Consider the following 18,250-nt stretch of genomic DNA (forward strand, 5'->3'; position numbering starts at 1 on the left):
ATTCAGATCAATTTGGCACAATTAAACTGCTTTATATTTACTGGAGCATGTGGCCGTGAAGCATGCACTGACCTTCCTAGTCAGCATGCACTGTCCTTCCTAGTCAGCATGCACTCTCCTTCCTAGTTAGCATGCACTGTCCTTCCTAGTTAGCATGCACTGTCATTTCCTAGTTAGCATGCACTGTCCTTCCTAGTCAGCATGCACTGTCCTTCCTAGTCAGCATGCACTGTCCTTCCTAGTTAGCATGCACTGTCCTTCCTAGTTAGCATGCACTGTCATTTCCTAGTTAGCATGCACTGTTCTTCCTAGTTAGGATCCACTGTCATTTCCTAGTTAGCATGCACTGTCATTTCCTAGTTAGCATGCACTGTCCTTCCTAGTCAGCATGCACTGTCCTTCCTAGTTAGCATGCACTGTCCTTCCTAGTCAGCATGCACTGTCCTTCCTAGTTAGCATGCACTGTCATTTCCTAGTTAGCATGCACTGTCATTTCCTAGTTAGCATGCACTGTCCTTCCTAGTTAGCATGCACTGTCCTTCCTAGTTAGCATGCACTGTCATTTCCTAGTTAGCATGCACTGTCATTTCCTAGTTAGCATGCACTGTCATTTCCTAGTTAGCATGCACTGTCCTTCCTAGTTAGCATGCACTGCCCTTCCTAGTTAGCATGCACTGTCATTTCCTAGTTAGCATGCACTGTCATTTCCTAGTTAGCATGCACTGTCCTTCCTAGTTAGCATGCACTGTCATTTCCTAGTTAGCATGCACTGTCCTTCCTAGTTAGCATGCACTGCCCTTCCTAGTTAGCATGCACTGTCATTTCCTAGTTAGCATGCACTGTCCTTCCTAGTTAGCATGCACTGTCATTTCCTAGTTAGCATGCACTGTCCTTCCTAGTTAGCATGCACTGTCCTTCCTAGTTAGCCTGATGAGATGGCCATCCTACAGAATGCTTTGTTTTCAAATTAGCTTCAAACCACACCCATTCAGAGTATGTGTGGGAGGACTAATACTTACTGGAGACGTCTTCTGGATTAGTAGGACAATTATAGTCACTGGCAGCAGTGATACAGCATCTTGACGTTCGTTTCTGAGACTCTCTGTGTCCAATTGCCTCTTAATCTTCACCCGTGAAGAAAAGCTTTCAGAGAAACTCCGTCTCATCGATCCCCACTCCATACTTTATTAACTTTGCTGGCCATACAATTAAAAAGGGGGGATTTTTTGCACCTTTTTATCCACTTGACAGCACTTAACTCATAATTGACTGTCTCACACACAAACATTAACAAACACACATACATGTACATACCACACACACATCAACATGTTGCTGCTTTGTTTGGATCCACAATGAAGTGTTGTATCAAATAGACCGAATTTGACGCCTATGTGACGATTGGCAATAATAAACAAACCTATTTTCTGTTTTATTATTTGTTGAAGGTGGACAGTTTCTCACAGACAGAACTCATATCATTAGCTGGCCCCATTTCAGCTTTAATATGACTGTGTGAAAATCAAAATATAGCTATACCAACTTCAAGTGCCCAATTGTTGAAACAATGATAAAAGCTTGTCAAATTTCATTTTCTGATGGCATAAGCCAATTATAGAAACAAGTGACCATTGAATTAACCCATACCTAGAACTTGACAGCTTTTATATTCTGATGTAGAATAAATTCTGTGGGGGAAAAATCACTTTATTTGCAATTTCAGTGGGACTCATCTGAGCTCCAGTCAAACAATGGCCTACCCTTAGACACATTAGAAATGGGAGGTTTATTCCTATTGAGTACCAAATGCTATTCCTTCCATGGCTATTATTACCAGGAAAATATGTAGCTTTTTCTTGTATTTATTGTTCATCACAATGTCTTCAATGTTTTGAATGAATATTAAATGCAGTTGTAGATCCTTTATATGTTGGCCACAATAACTAACCTGTAAAATATTTTACTTAACTCTCACCGTCAGATTGACTGGAGGTTTGAATTAACCCCAAACATTGATCCAAAATCTAAATGATAGTGAAAAGAGTGAGCAAAAGCCATGAAGACCTAGGATATGGAAGAATAGCCACAAAACAGATAAACCCAACATGTGCATTACAGAAAGCCCAGCCTTAACCAACTGTTCCAAGTTTGACACAAGAAGAAATCTGAGTCTTCGGAGAAGATCATTTGGGGAGCGTTTCTATAAGCTGTTTATCAAATTATTAACCACCCAGATGTTTCTGTCTGGTTAGCAGCTGAACCCGGGCTCTGCCAAGCAGGGAAACAAAGGTCTGAAGGAATAATTTGAGATGTGCACAGAATATCAATTTAATTTACTGCCGTTAATTCTCATGCAAATCAAGACCTCTGTTAAGGCATATCAATTACCCTACATACTGTATCTATTCTACAAGACGAGGAGCAGGAAGAAAAGGGACAATAATTCTATATGGGAATACAATTGGAAATGGACACATTTCTATTTTCCTATGCATATATTATAATTCAAATAATAAAGCCCCATTTTACCATTAAGCATCAACTGATAAAACATAACATGCTGGCTTTTCCCAAATATGTATATGACTACTGCTGTTGGTGGATAGGCCTATTGTGCTGTTTATATTCCATACATACTCTCCCAGGCAAAACAGACATTAATGGTTTTATGTTGAATCATTTCTTAGTAAACCTGAAATAGGATGGAAGGCAGTGTATGTTTTGATGTATGGTATGGGTCTGGAACCGTAAAAGTGGAATATGTAGGCTTACTTATCTCTTGAGACTGCCATGTAACTCAAGGTTCAAGAGTCAGATAAGAAAGTTAACCTACGTAAAGCGGAGACTGAATGTGTGTGTCAGTGGAAGGGATAAGTCAAGAAAAAATTAACATTTGAATGTATTTGCTATGATGGATAACCCATAGGCAGGTTGTTGTTGGTATTCCACAAGTACATGCTAACTGACTGTAATTGTCAAAATTTGGGCTTCTAGTAGAGATTGTGTTTCAAGGTTGTTCATATGCAGATGGGAAGTTATAGCTGACTGTAAATGAACAGAAACATCTAATGCATCCCATCATATGATACAGTGTTGTAATATTCAAATCTAATAGGAGGACTGATCACTTTCACCAACCTTGGCTGGGCTGGGCCCCAGTAGAAAGAGTGATTTCGAGTCTCACTTACTTCATCACCTCCAAAGTAGTGCTTTTCAGCTCTGTGCAGCACAAACAAAGAGCCCCGCAACAATATCAATTATACATGCAGGAGGCAAACAAGGGGATTTATTCCACAACAAATAGCCTCACAGAGAGATGTTGAATAGGGGCGATTAACATATGAAAAGGACAGCAAAACTCCCTAGTTCAACAGCTAAATAGCAATTTGATGGGGCTGGAATTGGGGAAATTGCTTGATTAGGGGCTGCATTTGGAGGGGCTGACAATAACAGCACCTCGGCTGTGGGTGACGCGTCCGTAGCGAGACACAAAACCGATGTGCCGCTATTGTGGCATCAGTCAGAACGTGGCATGACATTAGAGAGCTGTCAACAATGAACTTCTGAAATGCAAAGCATGATCCGTGAGGATACTGTGGCTACTGGAGAAAAAAAGGCAGCCTGCTGCATCAGGACCATGGACAGAGAACAGAGCCAGTTTATCTGTTCAGTAATAATGGCTTACATGTGCATCACTCATGCATTCGTTTTGGCTTCTATTTAGCTATTTAGCAGCACACAGACCTTTAACAAAAACCTACAACAGGCTGTTGATAATTTTGGAGGCACGTTCTGTAGGCCGAAGAGCCCACGGCTAAGAAAGCTTTCCCTAGTCATTTTAGTTTCTTTGAGTCTCCCTGATATTAATTGGGATCAGGGATAAGAGATGCATGGGGCTTACCCTGCTTGTTGAAGCAGCCGTATCTTCTGTCCACTTCTGTCCACGCATCTTCTGTCCACATCTACTGTCCATCTTCTGCCCACTTTTTTTGTGTCCACTCTGTCTACAGCCGCATCTTCTGTCCACTCAAGGCCTGCTATGTCAAGCCAGGCTACACTGTACATCACTTCGTATTTAAAAGGGAAGATTATCACAGAAAATGACTGAAATGATAGTAAACAACATGAGTAGAATAATGCATTGTAGAAAATCTTGGCTTGAATAATGTGTCAATCCAAATATCCAATCGTTGCTGACCAATGCAAATCACTACATCAGCAGTAAAAAAAATTTTTTTAAAATGCCTCGATCTCTCCCTCCATTATTTTCCACGAGTCATGGTGACAGTAGATTAGGTCAGGGATCATCAACGAGAGGCTTTGTGTTCTATGGAAAGTAATGAACGACGTGGAAGGTGTGTTCCACGACGCGCTAGTGGAGTGGAACTGACCTTCCACGGAGTTGCATTATTTTCCAGAGAACACATAGAGCCGGAGTTGATTATTCATTTTATACTATGGCTATAATTTAACACATTTGCCACTACTAATGTGTTCATTTGCCGGTAGAAATATATTCAATATCCACTAAACAAGTAGCTAGCAAGATTACTATTGTCACGGGAGTCGCAGTGATTGGACCAAAATGCAGCAGGGATGTGAATGCTCATTTTCTTCTTTATTAAAAGAATGAACACTGAACAAAAAGAACGACGAAAACAGTCCTGTCAGGCACACAGCTAAACAAGAAACAACTACCCACAAAAACCCATGAAAAAACACCCCTATTAAATAGGACCTTCAATTAGAGGCAAGAAGAACAGCTGCCTCCAATTGAAGTTCAACCCAATAAACTACACATAGAAATAGAAAGACTAGAACGAACATAGAAATATACTAACATAGAACATTGCCCAACAAACCCCGAAACACATTAAACAAACACCCCCTGCCACGTCCTGACCAAACTACAATAACAAATAACCTCTTTACTGGTCAGGACGTGACAACTATATACAGTAGTTGCCGTGGTAACCAAACAAACAGACTTGCTTGTTAGGCTAACCAAACTATCAGTCCTAGCTTGCTATTATGAAAATCGAATTCAACAATACCAATACTGTTTTTAATTCGTCTTTTGCGTTCAAAAGCAACTCAAACAAAATATGTAAAAATGAGCTATAGTAATTTCATTTTACCGTGCAAATATACTACACCGGCTCTGACGGTCGTCGGATGTGGCAGGGCATACAAACCATTACAGACTACAAAGGGAAGCACAGCCGAGAGCTGCCCAGTGACACGAGCCTACCAGACGAGCTAAACTACTTCTATGCTCGCTTCGAGGCAAATAACACTGACACATGCATGGGAGCACCAACTGTTCCGGAAGACTGTGTGATCACGCTCTCCACAGACGATGTGAGTAAGACCTTTAAACAGGTCAACATTCACAAGGCCGCAGGGCCAGACGGATTGACAGGACATGTACTGGAGCATGCGCTGACCAATTGGCAAGTGTCTTCACTAAAATAGTCAACCTCTCCATGTCCGAGTCTGTAATACCAGCATGTTTTAAGCAGACCACCACAATCCCTGTGGATCGTAACCTGCCTAAACGACTACCAAGCCGTAGCACTCACGTCTGTAGCCATGAAGTGCTTTGAAAGGCTGGTCATGGCTCACATCAACACCATCATCCCAGAAACCCTAGACTCACTCAAATTTGCATACCGCCCCAACAGATCCACAGATGATGCAATCTCCATTGCACTTCACACTGCCCTTTCCCACCTGGACAAAAGGAACACCTATGTGAGAATGCTGCTCATTGACTACAGCTCAGCGTTCAATACCATAGTGCCCTCAAAGCTCCTCAATAAGCTAAGGACCCTGGGACTAAACACCTCCCTCTGCAACTGGATCCTGGACTTCCTGATGGGCCGCCCCCAGGTGGAAAGAGTAGGTAACAACACATCCGCCACGCTGATCCTCAACACAGGGGCCCCTCAGGGGTGCGTGCTCTTGTACTCCCTGTTCACTCACGACTGCACGGCCAGGCACAACTCCAACACCATCATTAAATTTGCTGATGACACAACAGTGGTAGGCCTGATCACCGACAACGATGAGACAGCCTATAGGGAGGAAGTCAGAGACCTGGCCGTGTTGTGGATGACACAAGTAATCAGAAGGTTACATACACTTATGTTGTCATTAAAACTCATTTTTCAACCACTCCACAAATTTCTTGTCAACAAACTATAGTTTTGGCAAGTCGGTTAGGACATCTACTTTGTCCATGACACAAGTAATTTTTCAAAAAATTGTTTACAGACAGATTATTTCACTTATAATTCACTGTATCACAATTCCAGTGGGTCAGAAGTTTACATACACTAACTAAGTTGACTGTGCCTTTAAACAGCTTGGAAAATTCCAGAAAATTATGTCATGGCTTTAGAAGCTTCTGACAGGCTAATTGACATCAATTCAGTCAATTGGAGGTGTACCTGTGGATGTATTTCAAGGCCTACCTTCAAACTCAGTGCCTTTTTACTTGACATCATGGGAAAATCAAAAGAAATCAACCAAGACCTCCACAAGTCTGGTTCATCCTTGGGAGCAATTTCCAAATGCATGAAGGTACCACGTTCATCTCTACAAACAATAGTACGCAAGTATAAACACCATCGGACCATGCAGCCGTCATACCGCTCAGGAAGGAGATGCGTTCTGTCTCCTAGAGATGAATGTACTTTGGTGCGAAAAGTACATATCAATCCCAGAACAACAGCAAAGTACTTTGTGAAGATGCTGGATAAAACAGATACAAAAGTATCTATATTCACAGTAAACAGTAAAACGAGTCCTATATCGACATAACCTGAAAGGCTGCTCAGCCACTGCTCCAAAGCCGCCATGAAAAAGCCAGACTATGGTTTGCAACTGCATATGGTGACAAAGATCATACTTTTTGGAGAAATGTCCTCCGGTCTGATGAAACAAAAATATAACTGTTTGGCCATTGTTATGTTTGGAGGAAAAGGGGGAGGCTTGCAAGCCGAAGAACACCATCCCAACCGTGAAGCACGGCAGCATCAGGTGGCAGCATCAGGTGGCAGCATCAGGAAGGAAAATTATGTGGATATATTGAAGCAACAGCTCAAGACATCAGTCAGGAAGTTAAAGCTTGGTCGCAAATGGGTCTTTCAAATGGACAATGACCCCAAGCATACTTCCAAAGTTGTGGCAAAATGGCTTAAGGACAACAAAGTCAAGGTATTGGAGTGGCCATCACAAAGCCCTGACCTCAATCCCATAGAATATTTGTGGGCAAAACTGAAAAAGTGTGTGCAAGCAAGGTGGCCTACAAACCTGACTCAGTTACACCAGCTCTGTCAGGAGGAATGGGCCAAAATTCACCCAACTTATTGTGGGAAGCTTGTGGAAGGCTACTCAAAACGTTTGACCCAAGTTAAACAATTTAAAGGCAATGCTACCAAATACTAATTGAGTGTATGTAACTTCTGACCCACTGGGAATGTGATGAAAGAAATAAAACTGAAATAAATTCTGTCTGCTATTATTCTGACATTTCACATTCTTAAAATAAAGTGGTGATCCTAACTGACCTAAGACAGGGATTTCTTACTAGGATTAAATGTCAGGAATTGTGAAAAACATAGTTTAAATGTACATACTACCTCAAATAATGTGTGCCCCCACACATTGACTCTGTATCAGTACCCCCATGTATATAGTCTCACTATTGTTATTTCACTGCTGCTCTTTAATTACTTGTTACTTTTGTCTCTTCTTCTTATCCGTATTTTGTTTAAACTGCATTGTTGGTTAGGGGCTCGCAAGTAAGCATTTCACTGTTGTATTCGGCGCATGTGACTAATACAATTTGATTTGATTATAGGGAAATGATGCCCGTTCTTCCTGTATGTATGCAATAATTATTTTGATTCCAAATGCCTTTTTCATTTGCATGAGTGTACCGTTCATATACAGTCATTGGTACAGTCTGAAAGCTGATTCTAGACCAGCGCTAGGCGCAAATCACATCACTTCTCTACTTTTCCGCTCCTGTTGTTTACAAGAGGGGATCTCTGGGAAGTGGTGCTCATGGCAACCAGCATAAACAATTTTCAGTAGCTACGTTTTCGCTGCTTGTACAAAACGGGGCGCAAAGGGCAAGGCTCGTTGTTGTCATGGCGTTCTGTAAGGACCAATACTATGAAAGAATTGGATCCATTCAACAAAGCATGCACGAAAGGTAAGATTTTAACCCGTTTTCCTTTTGGCGCCAGGCCCCTTTGACACCACGAGTTTGAGTTGTGCACTCTCCCGACACTGCTGCTGCCTTTCACGCCATGTGTCACTGAATAAGGTGGCTAGCTAACTAACCATTAGCAACGGCTAACTAGCTAGCAAGATTGACACGCTAGCAAGCAACTATGTCTTGAAAAAGACGTGTAAGTAACCTCAATGTGTTATTTTAACAATAACTATTGCATATTTTCGTTATGCTAGCTAACTTTAGCTAACCAACTTAGTAGGGGGTTTACACCAACAGCAAACTTACGACGTTACCTAGCTTGATAGGGCTAGCTTAGCGTTAAATAGCTACTGTTACTCATGTCACTGTGTATGCAATACCGGTTTCATACGAACTGGTAAAACATGTAATTCTTACCAGAACTGCAGCAACGTTAGATAAGGCTACTAATCAGTAGTTTAATAATTAGCTAGTGACTGTAGCTAGCTAACTATGATAATGTTGACGGTTACTGTACGTTTAGCTCCGTGCACGACCATCTGGACGTTTTTACTTACAGAACACCACTATTGTGGGCGTGCATGTGGCTGCTGAAGCTAGTATGTTATGGGGACACGTCTTTGTTTGTTGCCTATAACAGTTTTTATTCGTATGATGCAAAGATATTTTTTTCTATGTAGCCAACATCTGTTTCATCTATTCCTGTAGGGAAAAGAGGAGACTTGAGTTGGAGAGGGAGTTGTTTGCTTACTGCAGATCTGACAAGAGAGGGTAAGTGGGTCCCAACAATTAACAATGTAGCTCGTTAGCTAGCAGTTTAGCTTTATGTGCATTGTTTATCAAACCCTTAATCATAATAACAGTTCACTCATTAGCTATCCAGTTATTACTTTTCATCCCAAATTGTTGTATTTCCTTTATGTGGGTACAGCACACGGTTTATTCCAGGGTAACGATGAGCAATAACCTGTAGGCGTGACATTGTAGTGGTTATGTAAGTACAGACAGTTGGACTACATAGTACCACTGTTATTAGGCTATACTAGTATGCTAGTTATTTCACTGGTAGTCACTCAGGTATGAATTAGGCCTATACAATGTAAAATGTTTTCTACTGTACACTGAAGTTCTAAACTGTTCAGCTACTAATGAGGAATGCCAGTGAAAACAAAACATAGAGATAGGCCTACTCTATAGTACAGTGTTTCCCCTAGGATATTTTTCAGCAGCAGTGGCAAAGGTAGCGGGGAATATTTTCTGGGGGGTGGAACGACTGTCAGAAGGTCACTTCTGGTGACTTTTTAAAGGACATTCTACTCCAAAATGAATGAAAATGTAAGTATGTTGACACCATCTGAAATATAATTTTCCCTTTATTAACCTGTAGCCCAATTGATGCAGCATTGGTGCGGCAGGTAGCCTAGTGGTTAGAGCGTTGGACTAGTAACTGAAAGGTTGCAAGATCAAATCCCCGAGCTGACAAGGTAAAAATCTGTCGTTCTGCCCCTGAACAAGGCAGTTAACCCACTGTTCCTAGGCCGTCATTGAAAATAAGAATTTGTTCTTAACTGACTTGCCTAGTTAAATAAAGGTAAAATAAATAGTGGTGCTAGGTGATAAGAGGGGAAAAGGAGACTAGAGTGCAAATTTAAATAAATGGGCTGAAGCACGGGGTTTCCCATCTGCATTTACCTAATTGAAAACCCCCAAAATACTCTGAATGCATCAAATACTACAAATATACTGCACATTGTAACTTGTCACTCTGATCTTAAAGGCATGTCTTGGCAGAAATATTTAAAGCTGGAGTTCTTAATAATGAAACTGCCACGTCCGTTTGCGAAATTACAACAACAAAGACGTTACTGCAAACAACGAACACTGTTTTTTCCCTAAGACATAATTTTATGCTCGATAGAACAGCAGATTATGTACTGCAAATGTTCTTGTCACGCCGGGCGACGTCTGCATCGTAAGAAAAAACAAAAACAATAGCAACGGCTGCGGTGGCGGATAGTGGCACTTTTTCCTCTACTGCACATTCCATCTTAAAAATAATAATATTTTAATTGGGGGGAGAGTGGCAGGGTGCCGCAGCTAAATTAATATAGGGGAAACACTGCCGTAGTAACCATTTCATTAGAATAATGTGTGGAAGAATAGTACTGCACATCTGGCTTTTATTTGCACGAGTGTCCTTCAATAAATACATCTCTTTATTGCCTTAAGTTCTCAGATAAAGTGTGCCACACTCCGTGGTTATCTCAAGGAAATCTGTGAGAGAGAAAAACAAGCGAAAATTCGAAACCTTGAGCTCCTGAGAGATGTGGAGTGCATTGAAATGAGCATGAAGGAGCACTGTCCTGACCGTAACCCTCTGGATGAACACAAGGTAAGACTGGGACACTGCAGTGCCAGTGTCTCATCTGTTCAGTGTGTAGCCACAGCTGCAGAGTTGATATTAGGCATTGTGAATTTAAACGGTTTATGATTCTCTGCAAACTGTACCACATTTTACATGATTGAGATGGAGAGCACATTTTATACTCTTTTTACATGATTCAGTAAAGATCACTGTACAGTAAATCTATGGTTGACGCTCATGCTCTATTGTCCCTTATGTACTGAAGAATAGTTCATGTGAGTGTGGGATCATGATTTACAAGGCCATTTCACAACACAAAAATGTTTTGGAATTTCAAAAATATGATGCATGCACTTCAATGATGTTCTTATTGTCAATTGCCTTAGTATCATGCTCTAATTGCCGTACACTGTAGGGATATTTACACTCATTTGCTTGATGTAACAATAGTAAACACTCGAACACTGCAGTTTATCACTGCAGGCAAATGAGCAAGAGAAAACAATGAACGAGTCAGATTATCGCTTAACTCAACAACAGTGCTCTACAGCTTAATATCAAATTAACAAAATTGGTTAATTATGACTCGCTAAATTAATTGCCCAATATTGAGACAGTGAAGTGCTCCAGAGGTTTATTTTTCCCCCTCAAGCAGTTGCTTTGTTTATTTTTTAATGCTTTATGATTCATAAATGTTTGTAGTTTATTTTTATAAATCATTTTCTGTTGTTACATTGTTTCATTCATCTTCCTGTTACAAGTGTGCTATGGCTTAATTGTCAAGCAGTCAAACAACTGTGAAAAGGTACCTTTAATATTCAAGTGTAGATATTTTGTAGACTGTCACTATTTGTTTTTTTGTTTAGATATTTCAGCCTATTTCTCCAGTACAATACAGTACGACCACACACATGCATACAAATGATGCTGATCATAATCATTTGTGACTTCATTGTTGATATCAGTCGCTGTAGAATCAGTGCAAATAGATAACAAGTGTATTTAGTCATTTTGATAAACAAAAGTAGCTTTTTTTGTGTCCAATTGGTATTGTTTTGAAGAAAAGGCCTGGGATGTTGGAGTTAATCCCAGTGCCCTTAACTGCACCATTAGACTGTTTCATTGGAGTTGGGATTAGGGCAGTCAGTCTGGCTACTCAGATGATTAAGAGTGTTGCAGGCACCATGGAGGACACTCACTGGGGAATACCCGTGGTGACTAACTCTCATGTTTGGACACTTTGGATTTCACCAGCTCCTCTTGTCTATGTTTTTAAATGTGTTTGCAGAACATGTTTAACGCGGTTTTATCACACTGAAGAAACATCCTATGTATACAATTACCAAGATAATGACATGGTCATTATGTAGATTTTTCTGATAAGGACAATGTCCAATGATGTATCCCTTTTTTTGACTCATTGAAAAACGGTACAATAGATCTAGAATTATAGATCACTTTGAAAAGGGACATTTGCTAAATTAATTGTGCTGTACTGTCTGTATTTTTCCTGAATTTCACAGGTTGAATGCTTGAATAGAATTTCCAGATTTATGGCAGCAAGGCAGAAGAAAGAAGAGCCAAATCTTAAAATAGACAAGGTAAAAATAATAATTAAGAGTCTCTTGAAATTACAAAAAAAAGTAAATTAGAAGATAGATGTAAGCCTAACCTTTGATTGGAATAAATGTACACATTTTTGAAAGAACATACATGACTTGCAACTAAGCTACTGGTATGTTTCATTCTGGCTGTAGTAGTAGTCTACAGTTTGTTAATGCAGGTTGCCCTATGTTTTGTACAGATCATTTTATATAAGGGTCATTTATATGATTAAAAAGTTATACAGTCTAAAATAGTCTTTGGGAAATGCGTACCATGTATTATGCAATTCATATATTTTAGAATTCCAGAAGATTTGGCAAAAAATATTTGACTCGCATAGTATTCTCTTCTTATGGCAAATCTCTTCTTTTTTTTTTGTCAGGATAATGCCAATCTTAGCTCTATCAAACTGCGTTTTCAGCTTTGGAACAACAAAGAAAAGTAGACATTATGCAGAGCAAATCTGTAGAGCAGTATACATTTAACTGTGTCTGTAATAATGCAGGTGTCTAATCCTGGTTGGTGCATCTGTACAAGCGATGTAGTTCAAGCCTATAGCTGCTTCTTCCTTCACTTAACGCAGTTAAAGCTCTTTTAGATGAAATGTCTAAGACATCTCATAATAACTTGGAGCATGCTGTCTAGAGCAGTCACTTGTGACTGTGTGCACAACCCCCCCCCCCCCTCAGCTTGGCGATATTGTAATGAGCAAAATGGTACCGTCACTCCATTATGCATACAAGCCATTGCTGGCAGTGTGCATGTCCCTCAGGCTACAGCATTCATTAAGGGAAGCTTACCGGGCTGAAAGCTGGAGACAGATGATAACGGGATATGATTTTCATATTTAATACATTCCTTGGAAGAGCACGCGCGTGCCACAGATTGATAGAAGAATCAATTGCTACTTTAGTGAAACACTTTCTACTTTGCCCTGCAGCTACCGATGGAATCACTCAGCCAAGAAATTAACTTTTCCTATTTTTTACCTACTTTGTGGATCTGCTGGGCAGAGCTGCATGGTTTACAGTGAATGTTATTAAGCAGCTAACTGTTTGGTATTTAAGACTCTTATCAGAAAAGAAACAGAAGCCATACTTTTTGTTATTATGTTTGGAGGAAGGTTTTTTAGCTTTCTCTCCGACCCCCTTCGTGCCATAGCAGACATGAATCACAACTTGTACAGAGGATTGCTTATAAGATTAGAAGTTAAAACATTGATCGTGTAACATTCTTCTGAAAGAGGGTTTGGAAATAAATATGACCTTGACTCAAATAAACAGCGTTTTTAACAGAAAAAGTGATACTTTTAAAACACTCCGCTGTTTGTTTTTGAAGAAAAAGCCCCTATAACCTAATTTCCAAGTGTTGCATTTTTAGGAGAAAAACATAATTATAGAAGCAGAAAATTGTAGGAGCAATATTATACCAACACCAACTTGAAATGTCTCTGCTGCTTGTGGCTGAAGGGTATCCTTGACCATTTCATGCTATTTTGCCAATCTTGTCTATGGTACGTCGTGTTATTATGGTTACATATTAATTGAAGTACCATTTGTCTTTCGAATTTTCATTGCTCAAATTGGAATGTGGACTGTGACGATGAGAAATTTTTGCTCTTGGGGATATTATTTGAGCATAATGATATGAATTAGCAGTCAATTTAACTGAAGTTACACAATACACCTGCATCCCTAGAACTGATCTCCAAAATGCATTGCTTTTGATAAGCATTTTGCTATTTGACATTGAGTAACCGTGAATGGGTTACCCTTTTTTTTTATTGTTTCCTGTTTTTCAGGGAGATTTGTTGAATTGCCATCCTCAGGGTGAGTCCCCCTTACCACAGGCCAGGGGTTTACGCCAACCATCTGTAATCTTCATGGGTCGCCAGACCTCCAGAAGTTCCGCGGCTGAAGATGCCACCACAAGTATACACTTACGACAAGCGGAGCGTCATTCGCCAGATCATCTCTCACATGCCTCGGAATGCCTGCAAAGTGGCCTTTTGAATGACTCCAAAGTTTCCAGAGAGGTCGTTGCCGAGAGCGGAGCGTCTTTATCAGTTGACATTTCAGGCTCAAACGATTCCCCCGACGGCTGTAATTTGTGTGACAAACATGAAAGGACGGCGGCAGTGGTTCCATCTGTTCGTACCTTAACAGCCAGCGCCGGCGTGCCTTTTGGAGGTGATGAACAACTGACTTCACCTCGAGTGACCTTGACGAGGCCTGAGGAGAATAGCCCATCGCCCAACACTATCAGCCATATGTGGGACAGGAATTCACCTGCAGAATACACTCGGGGTAGAGGGTCTGGTCATCAGGAGAGCATAAAAGAAGGTTTGGAGAGAGTTCTGCAAAGATCACCGCCTCAAACTGACTTGGGAAAAGAATCTCAAGATGTGCCAGGTTGGTGATCTTATTACTGAAAGATATTGCATGCCAGAAGATATACAGACTGTATGTTGTACGTTGTTTGACTGTACTAGCTAGTACTTTATTCCTTAGCAATTAGATTGAAACGTGTTCCTTTTAAGGAATTGCTGAAATGCCTATATTTTGACTTTATAATGCTACATATACACACTGATTGAAATAGCCTGTTGTGTATGTGTTTTCAGAGAAGAGTGAAACCCTCAGTAGATCCAGTTCCAGTATGGAGCTGTCAGTGACCAGCAGTGGTAGTGACCTGTCTATCTCCCTGTCTGACCTGGCTGAGCTACCAAAGGTGCCAGAGGGTGTAGTCCATGTAGACAGCCACACCAGGAGGACAGACAGCCCACCACAGAGGAGTGCTATTCCACCTAGCGAGAGGGAGCTCCGCAGCGCCAGTGTTCACAGTCAATCACTGGACACTCCAGAGCCTAGGAACAGACCAGAATCACGTAGCGAATCCACGTCTCCAGAAATCCCATTGAAAAGGTAGGAGTTCGTTATGTACTTTACATTTCGGTCTCAGTGAAGTGTTGCACTGCACTGGAAAGAGCTGTCTATTCATTTGATGACATTCAATTAAGCCCTTATGTCAGCCATCATAACAAACACAGTTCTTTTTAATTTTGTAAACATTTTTTCTACATTTTCCTCTCAGCCTATCTGTTTAATTCAGTTTTATTGTTGAGTAAATTAAACAGAGGGGCATGCTAAAGCAGCGAGGCTACAGCTCTACATGAGCATGTTCCAGATTGGCCAAGCTGAACAGGGCTGCAGGATAACTAGGCTGTACTGGGGATTCTGCTCAAGACAGTTGACTTGCGCCACATCTGTAGCCGTCAGAGAGGATGGTGGGAGTCCCGCTCCACACGACCCACCGCACTCACTGCTTCTCAGCAGCAGCCGCTTTAGCCTCAGTGCACCTTATAGGGAGGGTTTAGGACCCGTGACAAACATTATTGCCATAATCCAAGATAATGCTGTGACAGAGCAATTTTCTGCTTGGGAGACCTCAGGAAGTCTCAGTGGAGGAGGACATTTGTGGCTCCATTGAGTGTTCTGGAGGGTGGGCATGTGGACAGGCACTCACACTAAGAAATCCAGCGCTTGGTGTCCTCTGATTTTAAGGATTGCTTGTGATGGCTTGCACAGTGAAGGGAGTGACAATTTCTGTCCCTCAATCCAGATCTTTACTGTCCTCTGAAAAAAGTCAGATTGCAGGCTATAGACGTAGCTGTAATATGCATCTTTCCTCTATGTGTTACGATAATTCTCAGTATATGTGTTGGTAGACAAGTAACTGTTTGGGGGTGAAACTCAAAGGTATTTCTTAGAAATAAGTGTAGCTTGTCTGTGATTTAGATTTTGCAATGCATGGGTGTATATTCCTCAATGCATAGGCCTCACCTTCCAGTTGTACATGTGTATTGTACAAATGTTTTCCAAGGCCACAAAAATACCGCATTTTTTTTACAGTCCAAACTATTTTAACATTTGATCTGCTACACATTTTTTTTTATTGTTTGCTTGGTATCAGGGTTGAAGTTTGACATGGAATGAAAATAAAACAGACAAATTATTGTACTTAGAACCTGAACAATGAATGTTTTTGTTTAGGTGTTGTGTACTCTATTTAAATGTTCCACTGTGCCCTTTAGAGAAGCTGTAGAGTGGTTGGTTGTGGCGGTGATGGGGAGGGGAGAATCTGAGCTCTCCATTGTTAACATGGAGTCCTGTGTATGAGGGGGGGAAAACAAAGCTTTGATCAGAGCAGCCTGTCTCCAGTGCCACGCGGCCTCACTCAACGTCAAGGTTAGAGTTTATATCGCTTTTCCCATTCAGCTCCCAGGCAGGAAAACAAGCGTTGGCAATTCATTCCATTATTCCATTATATTTCCCCCTGGTGTGACCTGGGTGAGGGAGTAGAGAACAGAAACCCTCTTGGGTTTTCTTTAGTGCTCATCGTAATGGCTGGAGTCTTTCACAGGGATGCAGTGTTTTATTTGTTTATTTAGGATCCCCATTAGCTTTTGCAGAAGCAGCAGCTATTCTTTCTTGGGTCCACACAAAACATGAAGTAAAAAAAACCCACTGATACAGTGATAGTGAAATGCTTACCTGTAAGCTCTCTTTAGTGCAGTAAAATTATCTTAATATTAACAAATAAGTAATAAAAAGTAGTTTAAAAAAAAAAGAATGGTGATGATGGAAATATGTACATAATTAGAAGATACTGTGTAATGTCTCTTGTAGTGACAGGGAATTACTTGTATTATGTTGTTGTTTAGACAACTACGTCATGGCTATGTCAGCTGTGAGATGATTTTAGAAGACAAAACATGTGGAGGGTCTGTAGCTATATGAAGTGTCTGAGTACGAACCCCCTTAATCAAGGGCATTACTTAGAAATAGTTCCAAACGGACAAAGGCTGTCTGGATTGTACTGGTTAGTCTGAATTGACTGGTTATTGTGTACTCTCACATACAACCGTTTAATAGTCAGAATTATTGTACAGTGTTACTTGTTTTACCAGGTCTCTCCATTTGATACAACTATTAGTATTTTCCAGCATTTTCCCTTTTTTTGTGTGTGTGTGAAAGAAATGCCCTAAAAGTGATCTGACACCAATCACTTATGTTGAGACCATTACATTTAGGAAATCATGTTGAAATGTCCACTGTACACAGTGTCAGTGTTATATCGCTCGCCAGAGGCTGACCCCCTTCCATCCCTACTAATAATACACTCCTGATGATGTCGAAACTCAGACACACACAGCAACACCAAACGTGTGGTATGAGACCTCGCGATGAAGCCCTCGCAACAATACGGAGAGGTTTGGTGCACACAACAAATTCCCTTTTTTGTAAAAAGATCCCTTTTTTGAAGAGCACTGACAAATAAAATGTAGAGAAAGTTTATGACGATTTCAAGGCCCACGCTGACGGGAGGGAAAAAGGCAGAGCTTTTACCCATGCTACTTCAGCTGCATTGAAGAGGACTTAGCGCAGATGGATGGTGCACTACATGTCATGGATATAATTCAAGCTGCCAGCTTAATCAGGATGTTACCAGGAAACAACCTGCAAAAGGGAAGGAGCAATTGTTTGCTGACCTCTAACCCCGGAGCCCATTATAGATTGTCATACATTCTTTTTGCCCCTTTTATGTTGGGGGGCTCAGGATCTTGGCTGGGGTTTCTGGGGAATTCAATGAGGGCCACCCAGAGCTTAATGCTCAAGAAAGAGATGGATTCCCCAAATCCACATGCGTTAGGCACCCATTTCTCATTTTACAGCCTCACATGGCCAGATTAAAGTGTAAATCTCTCACCAAAAGAAATCATCTTGGGTTTTTTCTTGTTGGGCTATGTTAGCTGTCCGAATATGGATGAAATTAGTGTTTTTCTATCATCATTTCCAGGCCCCTGTTATATTGAAATGAGACAAGGACAGTTTTGTTCTATGCTCCTAATCCCTCAGTTTATTAGCTGTCTACCCAGTGCTGAGGCACTTTATTTTCCTGCCTGGTATTCACTCCGCATCAATTGACATTGAATTGAATGGTTGAAGCCCCATCTCTGACATTGGTTAACATGTCAATCAATACAAATGCTA

The 18,250-nt window shown here is 40.9% G+C and overlaps 1 protein-coding gene across 2 annotated transcripts in view; it reads left to right on the top strand.

Annotated features, from left to right (window-relative positions):
- The first annotated feature begins 7,911 nt into the window (after positions 1-7,911).
- LOC115162447 (centrosomal protein kizuna) overlaps positions 7,912-18,250 on the top strand; it is a 35,954-nt gene continuing 25,615 nt past the window's right edge. The window contains exons 1-6 of one of the 2 annotated variants that reach the window (XM_029713758.1): positions 7,912-8,224; positions 8,936-8,998; positions 10,457-10,619; positions 12,116-12,193; positions 14,026-14,608; positions 14,821-15,121. In XM_029713758.1, the coding sequence (XP_029569618.1) occupies positions 8,160-8,224; positions 8,936-8,998; positions 10,457-10,619; positions 12,116-12,193; positions 14,026-14,608; positions 14,821-15,121 (1,253 nt within the window). In that variant the 5' untranslated portion in view covers positions 7,912-8,159. Of the gene's footprint in view, positions 8,225-8,935; positions 8,999-10,456; positions 10,620-12,115; positions 12,194-13,998; positions 14,609-14,820; positions 15,122-18,250 lie in introns of both variants that reach the window. The other variant, XM_029713757.1, reaches the window with a different exon arrangement.

The sequence above is a fragment of the Salmo trutta genome, chromosome 25 (assembly GCF_901001165.1).
Source record: "Salmo trutta chromosome 25, fSalTru1.1, whole genome shotgun sequence".
NCBI classification, from domain to species: domain Eukaryota; kingdom Metazoa; phylum Chordata; class Actinopteri; order Salmoniformes; family Salmonidae; genus Salmo; species Salmo trutta.